This window comes from Galeopterus variegatus, unplaced genomic scaffold (assembly GCF_000696425.1).
Source record: "Galeopterus variegatus unplaced genomic scaffold, G_variegatus-3.0.2 Scaffold5054, whole genome shotgun sequence".
In the NCBI taxonomy this organism is placed as follows: domain Eukaryota; kingdom Metazoa; phylum Chordata; class Mammalia; order Dermoptera; family Cynocephalidae; genus Galeopterus; species Galeopterus variegatus.
The window spans coordinates 32,228-52,244 of record NW_007731165.1 but is presented as its reverse complement, the minus strand read 5'-3'; the positions used below and the strand labels follow the sequence as shown (position 1 = coordinate 52,244).

Below are 20,017 nucleotides of genomic sequence, written 5' to 3'. Positions count from 1 at the left end.
AACTGAACTGCCCTCAAGGCCACCTGCAAGTGCCAGCACCCCATGCTGGGATCTGGGGTACCTCCTTTCCCACCCACCCCCTGAGAGCGAGGCTGGAGGGGACGCATACAGGTGGGTGGGCACACGCTCACCAGTGTGGATGATGATATGCTTGGACAGGTCCCCCACATTCACAAAGGCCTTGCTACACACACTGCACTTGTGTGGGCGGATGTTGTCGTGGTGGCGAATATGATTGGCCAACTGGCTGGACTGGACGAACCTGCAGGACCACAGAGGGAGGGGCTTGTACTGAACTGCCCATGCCTGGGCCAGGGGAACGGGGCTGGGGCCTCCTGCCGCATCTAGACTGGAGAGGGCTCTGGGACCAAAGCCTGAGGCTCGGGCGGCCAGCAGTCTGCCCAGTTCCCCACCAAGAAACCAGTTTGTTTTGTGGCCCCTTCACCGTGCAGGGCCCTTGGGCATGAGGGAGGAGGCAGGACCTCTTGCCGCAGCGCTCGCAGACGTAGGGCTTCTCGCCGGTGTGCTGGCGCACATGCGCAATGAGGGAGCTGGCCTGGGTGAAGGCCTTGCCGCAAATCACACACTGGCACGGCTTCTCACCTGGGGACGGGGAGGCGAAGGCGTTGGGCCCTGCTCCTCCTGAGCTCCTCCCCAGCACCCCCTCCGCCTGCCCCCGCAGTGCAGGACGCGCTCGCCCACCGGTGTGGATGCGGACGTGCCGCTGCAGAGCGCCGGGGTCTGCGAACTGCCGTTGGCAGTGGACGCACACGTAGGGCTTCTCCCCGCTGTGGATCCGCAGGTGCCGCTTGAGGTTCCCTATGGTGAGACCGAGGGTGGGCCTGGCGGGGTGCACCACTAGATGGCCAAGGAGCGGGGCGTGAGGACAGCCAGGCAGCCCTGGCCCTACCTGAGGTGGTGAACTGCTTCCCACACTCTCGGCATTTGAGGGGCCCGTCCGCGATGTGGATCTTCAGGTGGGCCTTCAGGTTCCCCACCTGTGCCCAGGCAGGAGGTCAGAAGGCCACCCCTCAGGCCCCTCCCCATCGCCTCCCACAGGGGGACAACTGACTCTCGGCCTCCCAGGGGCCTGTGGATGGCTGCATTCCCAGAGGCCGATGGAATGTTCCAGGTCCCAGCAGTGCAAGGCAAAACCACTCCCATCCCAACCTGCCCTTCCAGTCGCCTCAGCAGAGCTCCACCCCAAGACACAGCCATTTCCCACTGACACAGTGGCTGCCTCTCCCCCTCCCGCGGCATGCAGGGGCTGCGGATGACCAGGGCTGGGGCTCCCGGCACTTGCTCCGGGAGCTCGTGCACACCTGGTTGAACTTCTTGTCACAGTGTGGGCACTTGTGCTCTTTGTCAGTGTCGTGGGTCTCCAGGTGGCGCATCTTGGACGTGGGGTCGGAAAAGCAGCGACCGCAGTAGTCGCACTGGTAGGGTTTCTCACCGCTGTGCACCAGCTGGTGCCGCTTGAGGTTGCCCGAGGTGGTGAAGAGCTTGCTGCAGTCCTCGCAGCGGTAGCGCGCCTCACCCGAGTGCCGCTTCTTGTGCAGGTTCAGCAGGCTGATGAGCCGGTAGCTCTTGCCGCACTCCTCACAGCCGTACGGCTTCAGCGGGCTGGGTGGTCAGAAGGCAACAGGGAGAGGTGGGCTTGCTGGGGCCCAGAGAGGCCGGAGCCTGCAGGGGCGAGGAGGCTGGCCTCGGGCCAGTACCTATGCGTCTTCTCGTGGGCCTTGCACGCGGCTGGGTCGGAGAAGGCCTTGCTGCACTCCTGGCACGAGAAGGGCTTCTCGCCAGTGTGGATGCGGATGTGCCGCTTGAAGTTCCCTGTGTGCGTGAACTCCTTGCCACAGTCCTGGAGGCGCAGAGGGGAGGGGGTGTGTGAGGGGCTGCTGGGGACAGGGAAGGGGAGGGCCGGCACCCCCTGTGACCCCGCACCTCACACTTGTGGATGACGGAGCCGTAGGCCTTGGACTCTGTGCGGTCGCCATAGGTGCCTGAGCGCAGGCTCTGGGCGTCGGTGCCGAGCTCCTGCCCAAAGTCTGTGCCCGCGGATTCCTCATTCTCCTCGGTGGCCTCTCCATTCTCCAGCAGGGGCCCCTCTTCCTTGACCACAGCAGGCCCTGTGTCCTCCTCCTCTCGCACCTCCTCCCCTTTCCTGGCCGGCTCCACCTCCATTTCTGCAAGAAGGGCAGGCACTGAGGCGGGAGGGGGCTTCTGAAGGGACTGAGCTCAGAGCATCTCACAGGTCAGGCCCAGATCTGTCCCACCCCCACTAACATCTGGGAGAGACTTGTAAACGGCCCTCCCACTGGCTAGGGAAAGCACCAGGGGGGCTATGAGCTGGGTATTTGTCCCAAGGGGGTGCTGTGACAGCAAGGCACACCCTGCATGGAGCTGAGGGCTGGGAAGTAGCCCCAGGGCTCACAGGAAGCTTCTAATGCATGTGCTCACAGAAACATGGCCAGGATGTACAACCAAGGAACAGACAGCTGAAGTGTTGGTGGCCTCAAGTGGGCTCAGCTAGGGGTAGGAGGGAGGGAGGTCCTGTGGGCGGTGAAGCTGGGCCCTGGGAGCACACGGGAGTGAGGGCCTGGCCCTGGCTGGCAGTACCTTGCTCCGAGCTCTCTGACAAGGCAGCCTCGGCTTCCGCAGCAGCCATGCCACTTGTGGGGTCCGGCTTGAGCTCCACAGGTTGGGGTTCCCGAGGGGCATCAGCCTTCTCTGTCTGCTCTGCACCTGGAGTGTGAGAGGGAGCACCAGGGGCTTGATGGGGACCCTCTGTCCAAGAGCCAGGTCACCCTCCTGGACCTGGCCCCGGTGGTAGCTGTGTCCCAGTGGGTAGGCCCCAGCACATCCACACTCAGGCTGCTGCTCCCCTGTGCTGGCTGGAACAGACTCCCCAGAATAAGCACTGGGTCTTTTTGGGAAATGTGAACTCAAGAAGTGCAGGTGCCAGTGCCACCTACTTCTCTGCCACAGGACCCTGCTGAGGCAGCCCCTCACTACATTGGGACCAGGCTGCTGCCAGGCGATGGAATGGGCATTCTGACTTCCCACGGTCCACCTCCTCCCTCCAGGGCAGCCAGCGGGTCCTCAGTATTGCCACTCACCACTGGCCACACTCTTGGCCTGGCCACCTCGCTCCTCTTTGAGATCCATTCCTGGGCCTGTGGGTGGAATGCCTCCCGCTTGATCCAGCCTGCTCAGCGTGGTGGCAGCAGCCTTCTCCTCTTTGGCTCTTTTGTCCCCTCCTAGAGATGAAACAGGACACACCTGCCATTTCCCATCAAGTGCCCACCAATTGGAGTGGTGAGGTGGCCCAGAACTTGCTAGCTCTTCCAGATCCTCCCTGGGGATATAACTAAGTAGTGGTTTGTTGGTTTGTTTGTTCAACAAATTATTCACAGGGCACCTACTCCAGGCCAGCCTGTCTGCAGGGCACTGGGAACACAAGAGTGACATTCCTGCTTCTGTGGGGCACAAAGATTGATCAGGGAGATAGACCTCACATGTGCAATGAAGAGGCTGCTCAGAGGTCAGTGAAAGAAGAGGAACACGGTCCTTTGCAAGTGTGCAACAAGGAATCTGGCCCACAAGGGCTTCTGAGGAGGCGAGGGGAGTGGCAGGCCCCTGCGCATGTGCACAAGCACCAAACCAAGCACAGCTCCTGAGCCTCTGCTGTGAAAGGTGGGAAAGGGACAGGCAGGAGGACCTTTCTCACACTTCACTGCAGCCAACCCTCACCAGCATCCCACAACAGAGACAGGGCCAGATGAGGAAACTGAGACCCAGAGAGGTGACCCAGACAATCAGAGGCAGAGCCCACATCAAAAGCCGGGGTCTCTGTCACCTGCTCAGGAACAGCCTGCCAATAATCTTACCTTCCATGGCTGAGGCCTCCGCATTTTCCCCAGGGCTGGCAGATAGCTCAGTGAGTGATTTAAGGGCATGGCAGGCCGTGATGATGTCCTGCATCTGGAGGAAGCTGGCCACGGCCAGCACATCGTCCACGTTCTCAGGGCTCAGGCTCAACTTGGCTGTGTACATAAACTCCAGCACCTGCCCCAGGCCTGCCAAGGACAGGACAGCCATCACAGACCCACCTCAGGGCCTGGCACCAGCAGCCCACCCCACCACTCCACCCAGCAGCAGGATCCAGAGAGTTAAGGCCAGCCAAGTGGCAAGGCTCCATCTCCCTATCTCCTGTGCTAGGGGAGAGGTGGGTAACCTGGGGATTCTCAGCCCAACCAACAGCCTCTGAGAAGATGATCACCCACAGAGGACAGGGGATGTGAACGCCAGCCCTGTACATATTCTACCCGGCCACTGCACTTAACAGCGGAGGACACTCCAACCCAACTGTATCAGCACTGGCTTTCATAGGGCTCTGCTACCAACTCTCTACCTGACCTCCAGGCCAGCCACCTGACCTCTTTGGGTCTCAGTTTCCATATCTATAAAATGGGAGAACAACACCTTGCCTGACCAGTAACACTGGAGTTGGGAGCCCAAATTCAGGACCAGTTCTTTCCTCAATCTCAAGGCCTCCCTGATACTACTCCAGCCCCCGCCCTGGCCATCTCCATTATCACTCCCCACGTTCCTGATTAGCACTGGAATAGGGGATTTAGCACTGACTTGGCCATGGAAAGGGGCCAAGGGGCACACAGCTGGCCCACTCTGTCTCTCCTAACGAGTCCTGTCTTATGCTTTCTGGGCCTAGAGCTTATCAGGAGTCCTTCCTACCAGCTCTCCCCTTGTCACCTCACTCCCAGTCAAAACAGGCCCCCAAAAGTGGTAGACCTTGGTACCCACATGCCATGCATGGCCTGGGGCTTGTGTAGGAGGCCTGGCACACCCCACAGTTTGCATGACAGAGGTCAGCCATGACTCCAAAGGGGTACCTGCCGCGTTACTGATGTCCAGGTGCACCACGTCCTTCTGGTCCACAAAGAGCATCTTGAGGTACTCACTGCAGGCCGCCAGCACCGCCTTATGGGCCTTAAAGTCGACACCGTCAACCACAAAGGTGCAGTCACACAGAAGCCCCAGCTGCCTCTGCTGGTTCAGCTGCTCCAAGACGTGCTGGCTGTGCTGAGGGAAATCCATGGCTGTGGAAAGCCCGAGGGCCTCCATATGAGCACAGAGAACAGGTGTCAGCCAGCCTTGACAGCCAACCCCAAACTCCCAGGTGAGAAATGCAATGGGACAGGGAAGATTAAGATAAGTGCAAGGGCATAAAAATAAGCAAGGGCTGTCCCGTTAGCTCAATTGGTTACGGTGTGGTGTTGATAACACCAAGGTTGAGGGTTCGGATCCCCATACCACCCGGCTGCCAAAAACAAACCAAATGAGACACATTTCTGCCACAAAAAGGCAGATAACTCTAGACACCTGCTGTAAGTCAAGCCTGACCAGTAGCTCCTAGATTCCTGGGTCTACTGGCCAGCAAAAGTTCCCCAAACCAAAACCATCAAGTAACCAACACAAAACAGCTATCTTTGTATCTTGCCAGGAAATGACATATAAAAGTCACAAAAGCAAACAGACAAACATAAAACACGGATTACTGTCATCCTTTCAAAAAAGATGGGGTCACTTTAACATTTTTTTACAAAAAGAATGCATGACAGATTAAAAGACAGATTAATTGGACACATCTGGCTTTACAAAAACCTTTCTGTTTTGTTCTTGTTTTTCTCATTCTGTCATGGACAGGTGAAGACAAGGCAGATGTTTCATCACCTGGCATTTTGGAACTCGGCCCCTCCCCCGCCACACCCACAGGCTCTGTGCAAGGTCCCTCGTCCAGCGAAGCCCCGCCCTCAGGGGTGGGGATCTCTCTTTCTGATTCACCGGCTCAGGGAACTACATAAAGTTGGGGAGTCCTCTGCCTCCAGAAACCTCTGTCCTGGTGGCTGTCCCAGGAGAAACAATGAACTCTGATCCTGATTTCAAGAGCTGCTGGCCTGGCTGCAGCTTCTCTGTCCAGGACCTCACTTAATGCCTGGAAATCCCACAACTGCCTCAAGTGAAAATCCTCAGAAAAATTCTATGGCCTGATGCCGAATAATCATGAGCTGCACGAGCCATGACTAAATAAGCATCTAAAATAGCTCTCCCTGCCTGCCCCAACACCACTCCAGAGGCATTCTCAAGATCCACAGTTTTCTAGGGAAAAGAAGCAGGCCCTTCCTTCTAGAAAGCACCAGTTTCAGAATGTTTCAAAATAAAAATCAATACCCACTGTCTGAGACCACATTACACAGATCCAACAGGGCAAGGCCTGGCCCAGAATCTGAGAAGCAGCAGTGGGTTCTCCGCCAGCTCTTCTGGAACTGAATTTGGACTTGTCCTCTGAGGCCTGGGTCTGCACAGAGCTGCCCCAGGCTGGTTCCAGGCAGGTGAGAGGGACCCTTGGGGCTCTGAACCCCAGGTTTCAGCAGTGCCTCCCTGGCTATGGCTGCTCTCCTGTTCCATCAGCCTCCTGGGGATGAGTCACTGTGCTGCAACTCTGGGGCTGCAGTGACCATGTATGGCTGTCTGGCTGTGATGAGCGGCCATGAATGCCATGCCCCTCACGCCAGCACAGGTCAGCTGTGAAGGATGCCAAGTCCATCCACCCCAAGGAGTCTGGAAACTTTTCAAAAGGGGGGTTATGTATCTGCTGTGCTGAGAAAGTCACCCAACCAGTAAGGGGGAACATGGCAGTGGCAGCAGGCCAGGAGCCACAACATGTCAGCATCTGGGCTGTGAGTTTGGAGTTGCTGCTGCCAGAAACTCAAAAACACCCTTTCCCTCCCTCCACACATCCACAGACAGGCTCCCAGAGGCACTGCTTCTCGGCTCTGACAGTTGTATTCATAAATGCCTGTGGCTAGAGCTCTCAAGTGTACGCAGGGGAGAGCCAGAGGCCAGCCCTGGAGCAAGAGGTGAGGTACCAGACACAGCTGGCCCCTCTGTCTGTCACCTAGAGCAAAGGCTGCTGCTAACACAGGACACCTCACTAAGGCATCTTTCTCCAAGGTCTGCAGTCCCTGGAAAAAGTAAGTTCCCCATTGTAACCTGAGGAATGCAAGGAAGAATCTTGGCTGCGCTGTTCCTGAGCATGGGACATGGAGAAAGAACCAATGTCCAGTCCATGCTGGGGCACCTGGGCCCGGGACCTGAAGAGGGTGCGACAAAAAGGACCAAAGGCAGTAGGCAAGGATAGGCCTGGGCCAAATCAACCCTAGAGCTGTCTTCACTCTGCTGTGGAAAAGGCACGTGGGCATACAGGTGTGTGTGTGTGTGGGTGGGCAAGCCCTGGGCCTCAATCCCCAGTCATCCTCTACATCCTCATGGGCCCCAAGTGAACTATCTCCCATGTGCAGAAAGGGAGGGAACATCAGGGCCCATAAAGGGCAAAACCTTCTCTTGGGGCAGCTTCAGAATAAGCCTGTTTGGAACTTGCAAGTGAGGCCCAAACCCTTCCTTTCTGGCATGGGCCTGGCTTTCTCGCCTTCACCAGGAGCTGACCTGGAAACTGAGCTGGGAGGGAGTGTCTCCCAGGCTCTAAAACAACTAGGGGGAGCATCTGCAGAGTTGTTCCCAGGACCCCTTGGCTGGAGCCCACTGAGAGCAGAACCCTCCAGCAGGAAAACAATCTGACTTGCCCAGAAGATAAACATGAGAAAAGACTCCTAGCCCACAGGTGGATGGGGTTGGTGACTGATGGGCCTTGTCTGGGACCCAAGGCTGTGATGTGTTGCTACATATCCTGGACCTTCCAGGAAAATGGCAGCAAAGCCCAGCCATACGGCTCTCCTTGGGCTGGACACACTGGGAAAGGGGAGGGGGAAGCCCTCATTTTCAGAGACCTCAGGGTTTGGAAGACCAGTAATGGCCCCTGGGACAGGGTGGATGGTGGCCCAGTACCTCTAGCCTCCGTCTCCGCGCCACCCCTGTGCCTGACGCACCAGAAAGCGGCTGTGTGCCCATGAGTAATGTTTTCTACCCCATGCTAACCACGCTCTTCCGATGCAGGATGCCTGCCCAGAAGTGGGTTCCTCCCAAATGTGGTTGTGGGGAGGAGAAAACCAGAGGCTTCTGTTACCCCTCTGAGGCTGTTCCAACAGAGAACTACATTTAAAAGGGCATCTGTTCTAATAAGATCAAAGAAGAAAATAGAGAAAACAAGAAAGAGGATAAAAGGGAGGGAGGAAGAAGCGAAGATGTGGAAAGTAAGGGAGGGAGAGGAGAGGAACTAAAAGGAAGGAAGAAAAGAAGTCCTGCTCCAACAAACAGATAAGCAGCAGCTTAAACAGCTGCTCCCAAGCAGTCTGTGACCAGCCCCACAGGGAGTGTGAGAGCAGCCCCGCACCAAGTGCTAAATGGTGTCACTCACAGAATGCATCACTGTGGACTTTACAGCTGAACCACCCCCGCCCCACAGCCCCAGCCGCCGGTGGAGCTCAGCGTCCCCCAGACTGTTTTCCAGCTCTCACCTCAGCTGTGACCTGTTTCCTCTTTATCCCCAGTGACAGGAACCCACCAGGATGGCCAAGCTTTGAGAGGTGTACAGGAAGAGAGGAGAAAGCGGCCCATCCTGGGTGCTTGCGCTAAGGGGCATGTGGTCCGAGGAGACCTTATCCACATGGTCAAGAGCCAGCTTGCTGTCATCACCAGGTGTACCGCACCCCTCAATGATGGGGATAGCGCTGTCCTGTCAGGCAGCTGCTGCCACAGGCCACCCATGGAAGGTAATGCCCTTCACTCAAGCATGAGCATGGGGAATCCTTCACCTCTACCTCATTCTGCCTGAGAGGCAATAAATGTGGGCGCTAGTTAAAGCTACTTCTAACAAAGACCCTAAAAACTTAGAAACACAGAAAACAACAGAACAAGACCACAGAGTCCATCAAGCCTAGAGTCCTCATTTTAGATGCAGAAAATGAAGCCCCCAAACAGCCCATGCTTGACCCCAGTGAAAGACACCTGACCTTCTAACACCAAGTCCTTGCTGCAGTCAGCACCTTCCCCATGCCACCTTCAGGTGCTCAGTTTTTATCCTTGACCTCAGATATCAGGGCTGGGATTCTCTCCTGATGACCAACAGCCTGGCTGGACACAGCCCTGGCCTGCCTCACAAGGGGTTTGTAGAGAATGACAACATGAGGTATTTGAGGGACACAACTAAGCAAAACGGACAGTGACGGTGTAGGACATGGTCTCTGAGGCTGGCTGTCAGCTACTCCTCCTCTCCCTGCTAGCGCCTACCACTCTGTTGAGAGATGGAGCCTCTCTCCTTCCCAATCGAAGCTGGATGGGCCCAGTGACAACTCTGACCAACAGGATGCGGTGACTGCATCGGTTCCGGACCTAGACCTAAAGAAGCCTGGAAGACTGTGCTTTGGCTCCCTTGGAATCCAGCTGCCCCGCTGTAGGGAAGTCCAGCCTCCCCTGTTTGAGACAGAAACGCATGAAGAGGCTATGGAGGGGACACCAATGTAGAGAGGCCACGTGAAAAACTGAGATGCCCCAGCTAGCAGCACCGTGCCTTTGGGACGGAGCTCAGAGCCCAGTCACCAGCTGAATGCTATCATATGAACGACCTAACCGACACTTGGAGGAGCAAAACAATTGCCCAGTCAGCCCACAAAATTATGAGAAATAACAAATCACTGATGGTTTAAGCCACTAAGTTTTGGGGTGGTTTGCTATACAGCAAGAGGTAACTGACATAGATGGTAAAACTATAAAGAAAAGGGAATGGTTAACCAAAAATGTCAAGATGATGGTTGTCTCTGGATGGGGAAAGGGCAATCAGAGGTCTTCTGAGATACTGGGAATGTTCTATTTCTTTACTTGAATACGCCTAGATTTATTATTTAAACTAAATGTGTGTACATTTCATATACTTATGTATGGAGACAGATTTCAAAATTTAACAAAATCTTTAATAAGAAAAAAGTAAGGCACAGGTGCCAGACTCAATCCAGTCATGGCACGGAGCCTACATGCAAAGATGGGGTCATTTCCAGCTATGCTCCTGGGTGCCCTCACAAGAGGAGCTGTCCTGAAGCCTGGGGCCCTAGGACAGCAGCAAGACAGCGAGATTCAGCAAAATTGAAAGAGTCGCTAAGCCTCATGTGGGTGAGATTCATAAGGACTGGCCACAGACAGCACAAGCCATCCCATCTGTCCTTCAGTGCCCAAACATTCAGACTGCTGCATAAGAAAGGTTTTTCCTTAGGTCGTGTAATCCACTCTGCTCAATTCAACAGATCCCCCTAATAACAACAAAATGGCATTTGTAGAGTCTGTTCCACCTGCCAAGCGACACTGTGCCAGGTACAGCACACCCTGATCACCTAAACACTATAAACATGGCCACTCTGGGCACTAAGTTCCACATGGCTGCATCCAACATGTAGGGGTTTGTGAGGCAGCTCAGCACTGGGGAGGCGCAGAACCTCTGGGGTCCGGCCAAGTAGGACCTGAATCCAGGTTCTGCCACCTACTAGCAGGTGATCTCTGGCAAAGCTTCTCTGCAGGCACATGGGGCTAATGGCACAACTTCACAGATTTGTTACAGGATTAAATTAAATAACATATGTAAAGGCCCTGTATAGTGCCTGGCACATCGTAAGCACTAAACAAACTACTGTTACCAGGAAGCAGAGATGCAGATATCTTTTTTTTAGGCCAAAGACCTTATCAGATGGTTTCTACATACCCTTTTATGCTGGGTACCTTGGGTGCACTCAATAACTATTTGGTGACTTGACTCTGTTAAGAAATTGTAATCATAACCCATTATTCCTTCTAAATGCAATCTGGAAAAATCCTGGAGCACAATTAGTTTTTATGCTGGGTACCTTGGGTGCACTCAATAACTATTTGGTGACTTGACTCTGTTAAGAAGTTGTAATCATAACCCATTATTCCTTCTAAATGCAATCTGGAAAAATCCTGGAGCACAATTAGCATGAAGAGAGGTTGGTTGAAGGGAGAGGGCACTGAGCAAAGAGCCATTCAGCGCGATTTTCTCTGCTGGGGAGGCACTTTATATTGAATGACTGTTCTGCTGAACCCCGAGGGTGCTCCCGGGTGAAGGCTGGAGTGCCTGCTCAGGGCACTAAGTGGCTCCACAGAGCACAGCTCCATCAAGAGTCAAATGGGCACCTGTCAAACATGAAATACTACCCGGGCTATTAGCAAGCACTAAACTGCAGGCAGGGTTTCCAAACCACCACAGAGAGGGAAGCCATTAAGCCAGAAAACAACTGGCCTACCAAGAGATGCTGATCTTCCCGAACAACAGTACCTAGCTCCCTGAACATGCTGCGCCCAGCTCTGAGTCTTGCCATGAACACAGCCATCTCAGGACCAGGTGCCTCAAGGAACCTGAGAGCAGGTGAGGGAGATCACCATTTGGCTTCCAGTTGTTCAGCGTTCCTGATTATCTAGAAATGCAGGTGGCTCAGCATACACAAACTCTGGCCAAGGAAATGGCAGTTCACACCAGGCCATCCTGTCAAACATCAAACCTGCCTGCCCAACCCAACCAGCTACCCCAGTTTAACAAACTGTCCCTTTAGTGCAAAAGGCAGAGAAGCAAATATCAACAAAACCAGCGCTGCCAAACTTTCCTCCTTGCCTAACAAACACTCTACTTCTACTAAGATTGTGTTTCTCGAACTTTCAGATCAATTTTCCCTTTAGATAAACATGCAAATCTGACTCAGCCCCACCCGACAACCCCAGATTCTGATACTTCATCTTCTACTGGATAGTGTCCACCCCAACCTTGACAATCACTGCCATCTTCCACATACTCATTCCAGCCAAGATCAATAGTGTTTTCTGACATTTGTATTATACAGATTTTTTAAAATCTAAAAATAGTCTAAATATAAAATGAAATTATGATACAACTCTGCTTTTCAAACTATGCAAATATCACCATCTCTAAGATTTAGCCACACTTCTGAAGAAGGGACAGTCACCCCCTTGCCTGACCCCTGATGGACCCCACTGCTTTAAGAATATGACTGAGTGGGAATGTTGCCTGGCTCTGAAGAAAAAGCTGTCCTGTATCCCAGGCAGCCCATGCCAGTTTAGAATCCATTATACTAGTACTTGCCTCCGGGGCTCTTGAAGCTCAACACAAGGTAAATTAAGGCCCCTCCTCACAGAAAGACAAAATCAGAATATGTGGGACTTGGGCAGTGTCTAATGACCCCCCAAACAACCCCCACACCTCCCAGCCACAAATACTCCCTGAGCGTCCAAGCAGTGGTAACTGACATAGCCTGAAATTACACAGCGCATCACTTTGTCTCCCCTACCAGTTTAAGAAACTCACTGCCAGGTGGGACTACTTATTTCTTCCTTACAGCTGTTCATAGCACCTAATGCAGGATGCTGCTCTCGAGCATTGCAGATCAAGTCGGGGAACAGGCCTGGTAAAGAGCGGAGATCCCTGGCCTTTTTGAGTATGACTAACTTGATGTCAGAATATTCCATGACCCTTATGAAACGATAGTTGTACTTATGGTGCTTGTTAACTGAGAAAATAATAGACAAAAGCCACTAAGAAAAAAGAATTTCCATTCTTTAATCACAATTGCATTGATGTGCATTTGAGAAAAATTCAATGTGCATGGATGAGAAATTTCCCCAATACACCGAAAACCAGTGGGGCAATACAGATGCACAACCACTCACAATTATTGCATTGCCCTCTAGGGGTCCTCAGCTCATAAATCAGGAAACAGGTACAGATAAAAGACTAAGGGATTTCACAAGCATTTAATGAGTGCCTACTCTGTGCTTGTCTTAGGTTCTATATCAGAACTTTGAGCCTAGTGGAGAAGACAGGTAATAAATGGCTATAATATATAATGCCAAGATAAAAGACTAAGGGATTTCACAAGCATTTAATGAGTGCCTACTCTGTGCTTGTCTTAGGTTCTGTATCAGAACTTTGAGCCTAGTGGAGAAGACAGGTAATAAATGGCTATAATATATAATGCCAAGTACCAAGTGCTATGGAGAAAACTTAAGCAAGCTGAGGGGATAGAGAGGCAGAGACTCTTTAACATTTAAGACAGGGGTCAAGGAGGACCTCTCTGAGGAGGTGGCATTTAAGCAAAGACCTGAATGAAGTGCCAGAGCAAGCCATGCCACTGTAAGCCCAGGGCCATTACAGACACAGGAAGAGCAGAACAAAGGCCCTGAGACAGGCACGACCTTGGTGAAGGGACCGGTGTGTCTAGAGAGCTGTAGGTGAGTGGGAGGATGAGAAGAGCCAAGACTGGCAGCAACAGAGGCCAATATCGCCCAGGGTCTTAGGGGCACATTAGACATTGGGGTTTCTTCTAAGTGTGCTAGGATGCCTTGGGAGAGTTGAGAGCAGGAGAGTGACATTTTTAAAGGGCCACTTTTCAGTGCAAAGAGAGACTGCAAGGAGGCAAGAGTGGGGCCAGGAACACCAGTTAGGCTGTTGTAGTAAGGAAGAGATGGTGGTGGCCTCACCAATGGGGTGGCACTAAAGGCAAGAAGTGGCCAGTGTAGGGATGTGTTTTGGCAGAGCCAACATAATTAGCTCATCAAATAAATGTGGGTTGTGAGAAAAAGAAAGGAGTCAAGATGACACTACAATTTTTAGCCTGAGAAACCAGCCTAGCAATGGTGCCATTTACTGAGGTGAGGAAAAGTGGTGGGAGAAGAGATTTAGTGGGGGAAATAAAAATTCTGTCAGGCCAATAACAGTTCAGATGTCCATGCGTAGAGATGGTAATTAAAGCCACGAGACAGAATGAGATGTCCATAGGAGAGGACACTGGATAAAGAGAAGAGACCAGTGGCTTCGGAATCAAAGGACATGCATTTGAATCCCAGCTCCAATACTTAACAGGGCAATCTCAGGCAAGCTTCTCTGAGTTTTAGATTGCTCACTCATAAAACAGGAAAATCACCATAAATACAATGATTAATAAAGTAAGATAAATAGCAGATAGGAAGTGTTCCCAAATATCGGCAAAAGTGGAATTAGGTATTGCTTCTCTAACATGGGTCTGTGATGGATACACAGTTAAAACAAAAGGGGGAAAAAATGAACAAATTAAAAGCAAACCAGATTAGCCCAAGTGAACGCTCTTTACCAGTGAAGCGCAGGCTCCTCTCCGACCATAGCAGCTGGTCAAAGCCTTGGGAAGGCAGTTGGTGGAGGTTAAAGGAGCCACAGCCTGGCCCAATGTGACAAAAAAGCAACACATGTGTTGTTTCTATGTTCTGTTCAAAGGAGCCTCTGAATGCTTGATAGAAGTAGTTAAAGAAATGTGAACAGTGCTGAACCAGCATACTCCATCTCCTAAATAATTCCATATAAACAAGAACTTACATATTCATGCTGACTCTCTGCCACTTCTTTTATATTCTCCTTTGGTTTTTTAGGAGGGGAAGTTCTGAGCAGATTTGCTTCATGCAAATACTGTATTTTCTTATCATATTAATACAGAAACATATGTCTCTTTCTGTTTCTTCTGCTGTCGGGCCTTTGTTATTGTGCAACTTCACCCACTGAAGTTCAACATGGATAGATTCAGGGGGCCAATCTGTGTAGCTGGTGGGCTGAGGGGATAGTTCAGTGGACATTTATGTCAAAATCTACTGCAGCAGGCTGGCCAGTCTAATTTAAGAGACCGTGGTGATAGTAACACCAAGGTCACGGATTCAGATCATCGTACCAGCCAGCCACCAGAAAAAAAATCTACTGCAGAGCAGTACCTCAAGCGAGGTGCCCTGTTGGGAGCTGAGGGCTCAGTAAGGAATAAGGCCAGGTCTGAGCCCCACCCTCGGGGACCTTCCACCAGGGGAGAAAGACATCTGATGAGTACTGAAAGGGCGCTGCCTAGCGCCACCCTGGGAGGCCACATCTAAGAAGACACACAAACAAAGGCGAGAAGGACATTCAGGAAGAGGACAGTTCAAGCAACAGTGAGAGTGTATGACAAAGAATGGTGCGTGTGCTTGGGGGGTGGGGAGGGCAGCTGGAGAGCCAGGCTGGGCCAGGGATGCGGGGCTGTGCCCACCACACCAGCACTCAGTGTTCATCATTGGCAAGTGGGAGCCATATGCTGGGGTTTTAAGCAATAGAGGACAATGGCCAGGTCACATTTCTGAAAGGTCACTCTGGCTGCAGTAGTACACAGTGCTGGACCTGGGGGCATTGAAAAATGGGATGATGTCACCCTCAGGTGGCACTGAGAGGGTTTGGCTGGTGCCCAGAATATAACACACACTCACATGGATCTTTCTGAGCCGTCTGTGCAACTGGCTGTCCACTAAGTATTATAGATTAAAATCCTTTGAAAGTTTTAAGTACTTTTTTTTGGAGTAGCTCAAAGTCCCTTAACATTTGGTACCTGACCCTTCCTAGAGGAGGCTGGGCCATGCTGTTTGTCCAAAATCGTAAACCCAGGCTGAGAATTTATATCTCTCACTCACAGTTAAAGGAAAACACCCACATCTCTTCAGGGTATATAAGAAACTGGTAAGGGGAGTCCCCTCACAGGAGCAGGGGAAGGGGAGGGAAGGAGCTTAACTTTTTGCCATATATCCTTTCGGTATTTTTTGTTTTACCACGTCCTTTGTTTCTATCTACCATCAAAATTTAAAGATGTTTTCTACAAGACATGGTGACAAAAACTTCTCAACAGGAAAAAATTTCTCATAAGGGAAATGGAAAATTACCATAATTTGCACAGAGAATGTGTCACTCAGGAACACATTATGAGCAGAAATTCCTTAAGGGGACTCCCCTAGAACAGCAGTCGGTACCTTCGTTTTCAGACACAGGTGAAGTGCTCTGACACTGATAAAGCTGAAGTTCTTCTCCCAGGGAGATTCATGCACATGCAATTCTGCACGCAACTGCTGGGAGCTTACTGACTCCCCCAGTTAAAAACTCCTCCTGCCTTGAGGGCTGGCTGGTTAGCTCTGTTGGTTACAGCATAGTGTTATAACACCAAAGTCAAGGGTTTGGATCCCTCTACCAGCCAGCCACCAAAAAATAAAATAAAACAACTCCTGCCTTGGAATCAAGCCAAAGCTAGTTAAGTATCTTAGGCAACTGTACTTAAATCTCTACACCCCAATTTCCTTTCTGTAAAATCAGGATGATAATAAAAGTGTCTACAAAGTTGCTCTTAGCCATCACTTTAATTATTACATACAAACCATGCCAGCAATATTGATAAATTAAAGAAAAAAAGGGAACCTCATGCTCTAATCCTTGTCCTATCTTCTAAAAATGAATGTAAAAATCTCATGAGTACACCAGGCACCCATTACAGATGAATTTTCAATGTGAACAACCCGGAGAAGGCCTCACAACTGCAATGTTCACTCCACTCGACTGTATCCAGAACACAAGGCGATGGCAAACACCACCTTCTTTCCACAAATGACACGGTGACTGTGGAGGAGCCCAGAGGCTTTTGCTGAGAACACAGAACATGACAGTTCCAAAGGAAGGATTAGTTGTCCCATGATACTATTTAAGATCAAGAATTCAAGTCAAAAGACAAAAGAAGGTTAAAAACAAATTGGAAATGGATGTAGCTGGACTTCGATACGGCACATGCTCTTACATATAAATAACTTTTTCTGGGTTTGCATCATCATTAGGATTAGGCGACTGCTAAGGTCCCTTCTAGTGTTAAGATTTAATAAATGTTTAATAAATGAATGAATGATTTCATTAATGAGATTGCCAGGTTATAAATGCATGAATTCGAAATATAACAGATACCAAGGCGAGTGACAATAAAAATGAAATATTTACCTAGCACTTGGCAGATTTTTTTTCATTTAAAACTTTCCCCACAGTATTATCTTGATTTCCAACTATGAACATGAACTGCGTAGGACATGAACACCACCTAGGAAATATATATGGCAGAAGCCAATATCAAATGTTATATTTACTATTCCCAATAGATTTAAACTAAGTTAAGATTTTATAAAACTTGATTGGGGAAAAACTAAATGAGTAGGAGGATATTTTAGAGGAATATTTTGGGAAAATTGAAAAACCTTAAGGTAGGCCTGGGTAAAAAGTGGTCAAGAATTCAATGTCTCAGTTTCCAATGATTTTTGTAAACTGCTGGGCTTTACAAATACAGATGCTGAAGTGCTGGTCTAAAATACAGTTTTTAGATGGCAGCACTACAAGGATTAGAGAGGCTCAGGGCCCCAGAACTCACCCCTGAACAAACAGGGCTGCTGGTCTCCAGCCCCTCCAATCCCACCACCTGCAGCAGCAGTGACTCAGCAAAGCTGCTGGGAAGCCTGTCACGGATGACTTACGACCCTGGCAGTTTTCAGCCAGCCACTTGAAGTGCGAGCTTCTGAGAGAAACTTGGAAACCACCCCCGAGTGGTAACTGGTTCCTGGTTCTGAGAGACAGAGTTAGCAATGCCGTGACTGTTCTGTGCAGTAGGCAGGCCAGCCTACTTAGCAGGCCTAGTGGGGAAGGAAGGGGACACAAACTGAATTCCTGCGGGTGTGAAAGATTGGTCAGAATTCTAAATGTTCTGTTTCGTTCATTTTCTATCCTTATCTACTCAACTTCCCAAATCAAATATAAGCCTGGGGAGAATAATTATAGACTATATAGATTTAATGGCCCTGATATAGAAAAGGCTCTTAAAAATTAATCACCACGAAAACACACGTCCACACAAAACCTTGTACACAAATGTTCATTGCAACATTATTCAAAATAATCAAAAACTGGAAACAACCCAAATGCCCAAGAACTGATGAATGGATAAACAAAATGTGGAATGTCCATACAATAGAATATCATTCGATGATAAAAAAGAAGTATGGATACATGCCACTACATGAATGAACCTTGAAAATATTATGCTAAGTAAAAGAAGCCATTCAGAAAAGACCAAGTTGTATGATTCTATTTATATAAAATGCCCCAAATAGTTAAATCCATACAGACAGAAAGTAGATTAGTGGTTGCCTAATGCGGGGGTTGGGGTGGGGTGGGGGGTTAGAGATAAACAGAGAGTGACTGTTAATGAGTACGGGGTTTCTTCTGGGGAAAATGAAACTGTTCTGAAATGAGAACCTGGTGATGGTTGCACAACTTTGAGAATATACTAAAAGCCACTGAACTGTACACTTTAAAAGAGTGAATTGTGGCCAGTTAGCTCAGGTGGTTAGAGCATGGTGCAGACAACACCATGGTTCGGGCCGGTACCAACCAGCAATCAATCAATCAATCAATTAATCAATAAACAAATAAGGATGAACTGTATAACATGTGAATTACATCTCAATTAAGCTATTACAAAAAAATGAATCAACAAGAAAAAGATTAATCTCCCTATAGAGAAATGAATTAAGAAATAAACAGGGGCTGGCCCGTGGCTCACTCGGGAGAGTGCGGTGCTGATAACACCAAGGCCCCGGGTCCCCAACCCCCGCGTTAGGCAACCACTAATCTACTTTCTGTCTGTATGGATTTAACTATTTAACCCGGGGCCTTGGTGTTATCAGCACCGCACTCTCCCGAGTGAGCCACGGGCCAGCCCCAACCCGGGGCCTTGGTGTTATCAGCACCGCACTCTCCCGAGTGAGCCACGGGCCAGCCCCAACCCGGGGCCTTGGTGTTATCAGCACCGCACTCTCCCGAGTGAGCCACGGGCCAGCCCCAACCCGGGGCCTTGGTGTTATCAGCACCGCACTCTCCCGAGTGAGCCACGGGCCAGCCCCCCAAGTCAAGGGTTAAGATCCCCTTACCGGTCATCTTTAAAAAAAAAAAAAGAAAAAGAAATAAACAGGAAAGAAGAAATATAAGTGGTCAATATACACTGCTCAGAAAAAAACATTGTTCAACCTCACTAACAATCAAAGAAATATGAATAAGCACAAGATACCACTTCCAGGATCAGACTGGCAAAGATTTAAAAGACAGACAGCTTCCACTGTAGGCAGGAAATGTTCCTAGTGAGCAGGAATATAAAATGATACTCGGTCTGGATGGCAGCCTGCCAATACTGATGCAAATTTTAAATGCATTCACTGGTTGGGTAAAAATTAACGCTTGGATGTGAGCGCCCATAGTGCGGATGCTCTCATTTCCCAACTTGATGGGGTGGCTCAGCCAGTTGTAAAGAAACCATGAGTTCTGGTAAAGGACTCTGGGTGGGACTGGATGACTGTGCTCAGAGAAAACAGCCGCGCTAATAATAAGCTCTCCCATGCTAAGCGCTCAAGCGGAGGTTACTGGCAAGAGAAATCCGTAGGCTCGTTGTTTCCCAAAGACAGTGGCATGTAGAGAGAATACCACCAACAGGGCACGAAGGGAATAACTGGAATAGCTGCTGTGGCAACCTACCTGCAAAGTGTTTCATACATATACGCCACCTCATCAGAACCCACAATAATCCTATGAGGAGGGTGTTAATACAGTCATCCCCACTGTGCAGATGAGCGAATCATGGAGAGGTTGTCACCTGGGTCTCAGTGTCATGCCCAGATTCAAGGCCAAGTCCAATCTACTCCAAAAAAACTGTGCTCTTTCCACTGTAAACAAGGACAAAACTTCCACAACAGACATAGAATACCAGGCTTGACAGATCTTAGTCTGCCCCCAAAGGGCAAATTCTCTGTCATTAATAGGCACTTACCAACCCTTTTTCCTCATACTAATGAGTGTTACAAAACATATTATAAAATCCAGAAGTTAACATTACTAAGTCATAGTTCTAATATTCAGAGTTTGTTGCTGCCAGATGAAATACAAAATTAAAACTAGGAAACATCCCAATTTCTGAAGGCAAGGCACCCTGGGAACCCAGGCTAACTCTCTCACTGCAAACAGTTACAAATGCTGAAGAAGGGCCGGCCCGTGGCTCACTCGGGAGAGTGTGGTGCTGATAACACCGAGGCCCCGGGTTCGGATCCCATATATGGATGGCCGGTTGGCTCACTGGCT

At 50.2% G+C, this 20,017-nt stretch overlaps 1 protein-coding gene across 6 annotated transcripts in view; it reads right to left on the bottom strand.

Moving 5' to 3' along the window:
- Window positions 1-20,017, bottom strand: part of LOC103604259 (zinc finger and BTB domain-containing protein 17) — a 32,564-nt gene that overhangs the window by 1,078 nt on the left and 11,469 nt on the right. For 2 of the 6 annotated variants that reach the window (XM_008588820.1, XM_008588825.1), the window contains exons 2-11: window positions 4,914-5,120; window positions 3,891-4,079; window positions 3,120-3,260; window positions 2,620-2,745; window positions 1,945-2,186; window positions 1,719-1,861; window positions 1,323-1,623; window positions 911-998; window positions 483-819; window positions 132-262 (exon numbers count right to left, since the gene is read on the bottom strand). In XM_008588820.1, the coding sequence (XP_008587042.1) occupies window positions 132-262; window positions 483-819; window positions 911-998; window positions 1,323-1,623; window positions 1,719-1,861; window positions 1,945-2,186; window positions 2,620-2,745; window positions 3,120-3,260; window positions 3,891-4,079; window positions 4,914-5,118 (1,903 nt within the window). In that variant the 5' untranslated portion in view covers window positions 5,119-5,120. Of the gene's footprint in view, window positions 1-131; window positions 263-482; window positions 820-910; window positions 999-1,322; window positions 1,624-1,718; window positions 1,862-1,944; window positions 2,187-2,619; window positions 2,746-3,119; window positions 3,261-3,890; window positions 4,080-4,913; window positions 5,140-20,017 lie in introns of all 6 variants that reach the window. The other 4 variants (XM_008588823.1, XM_008588822.1, XM_008588821.1 and 1 more) reach the window with 4 other exon arrangements.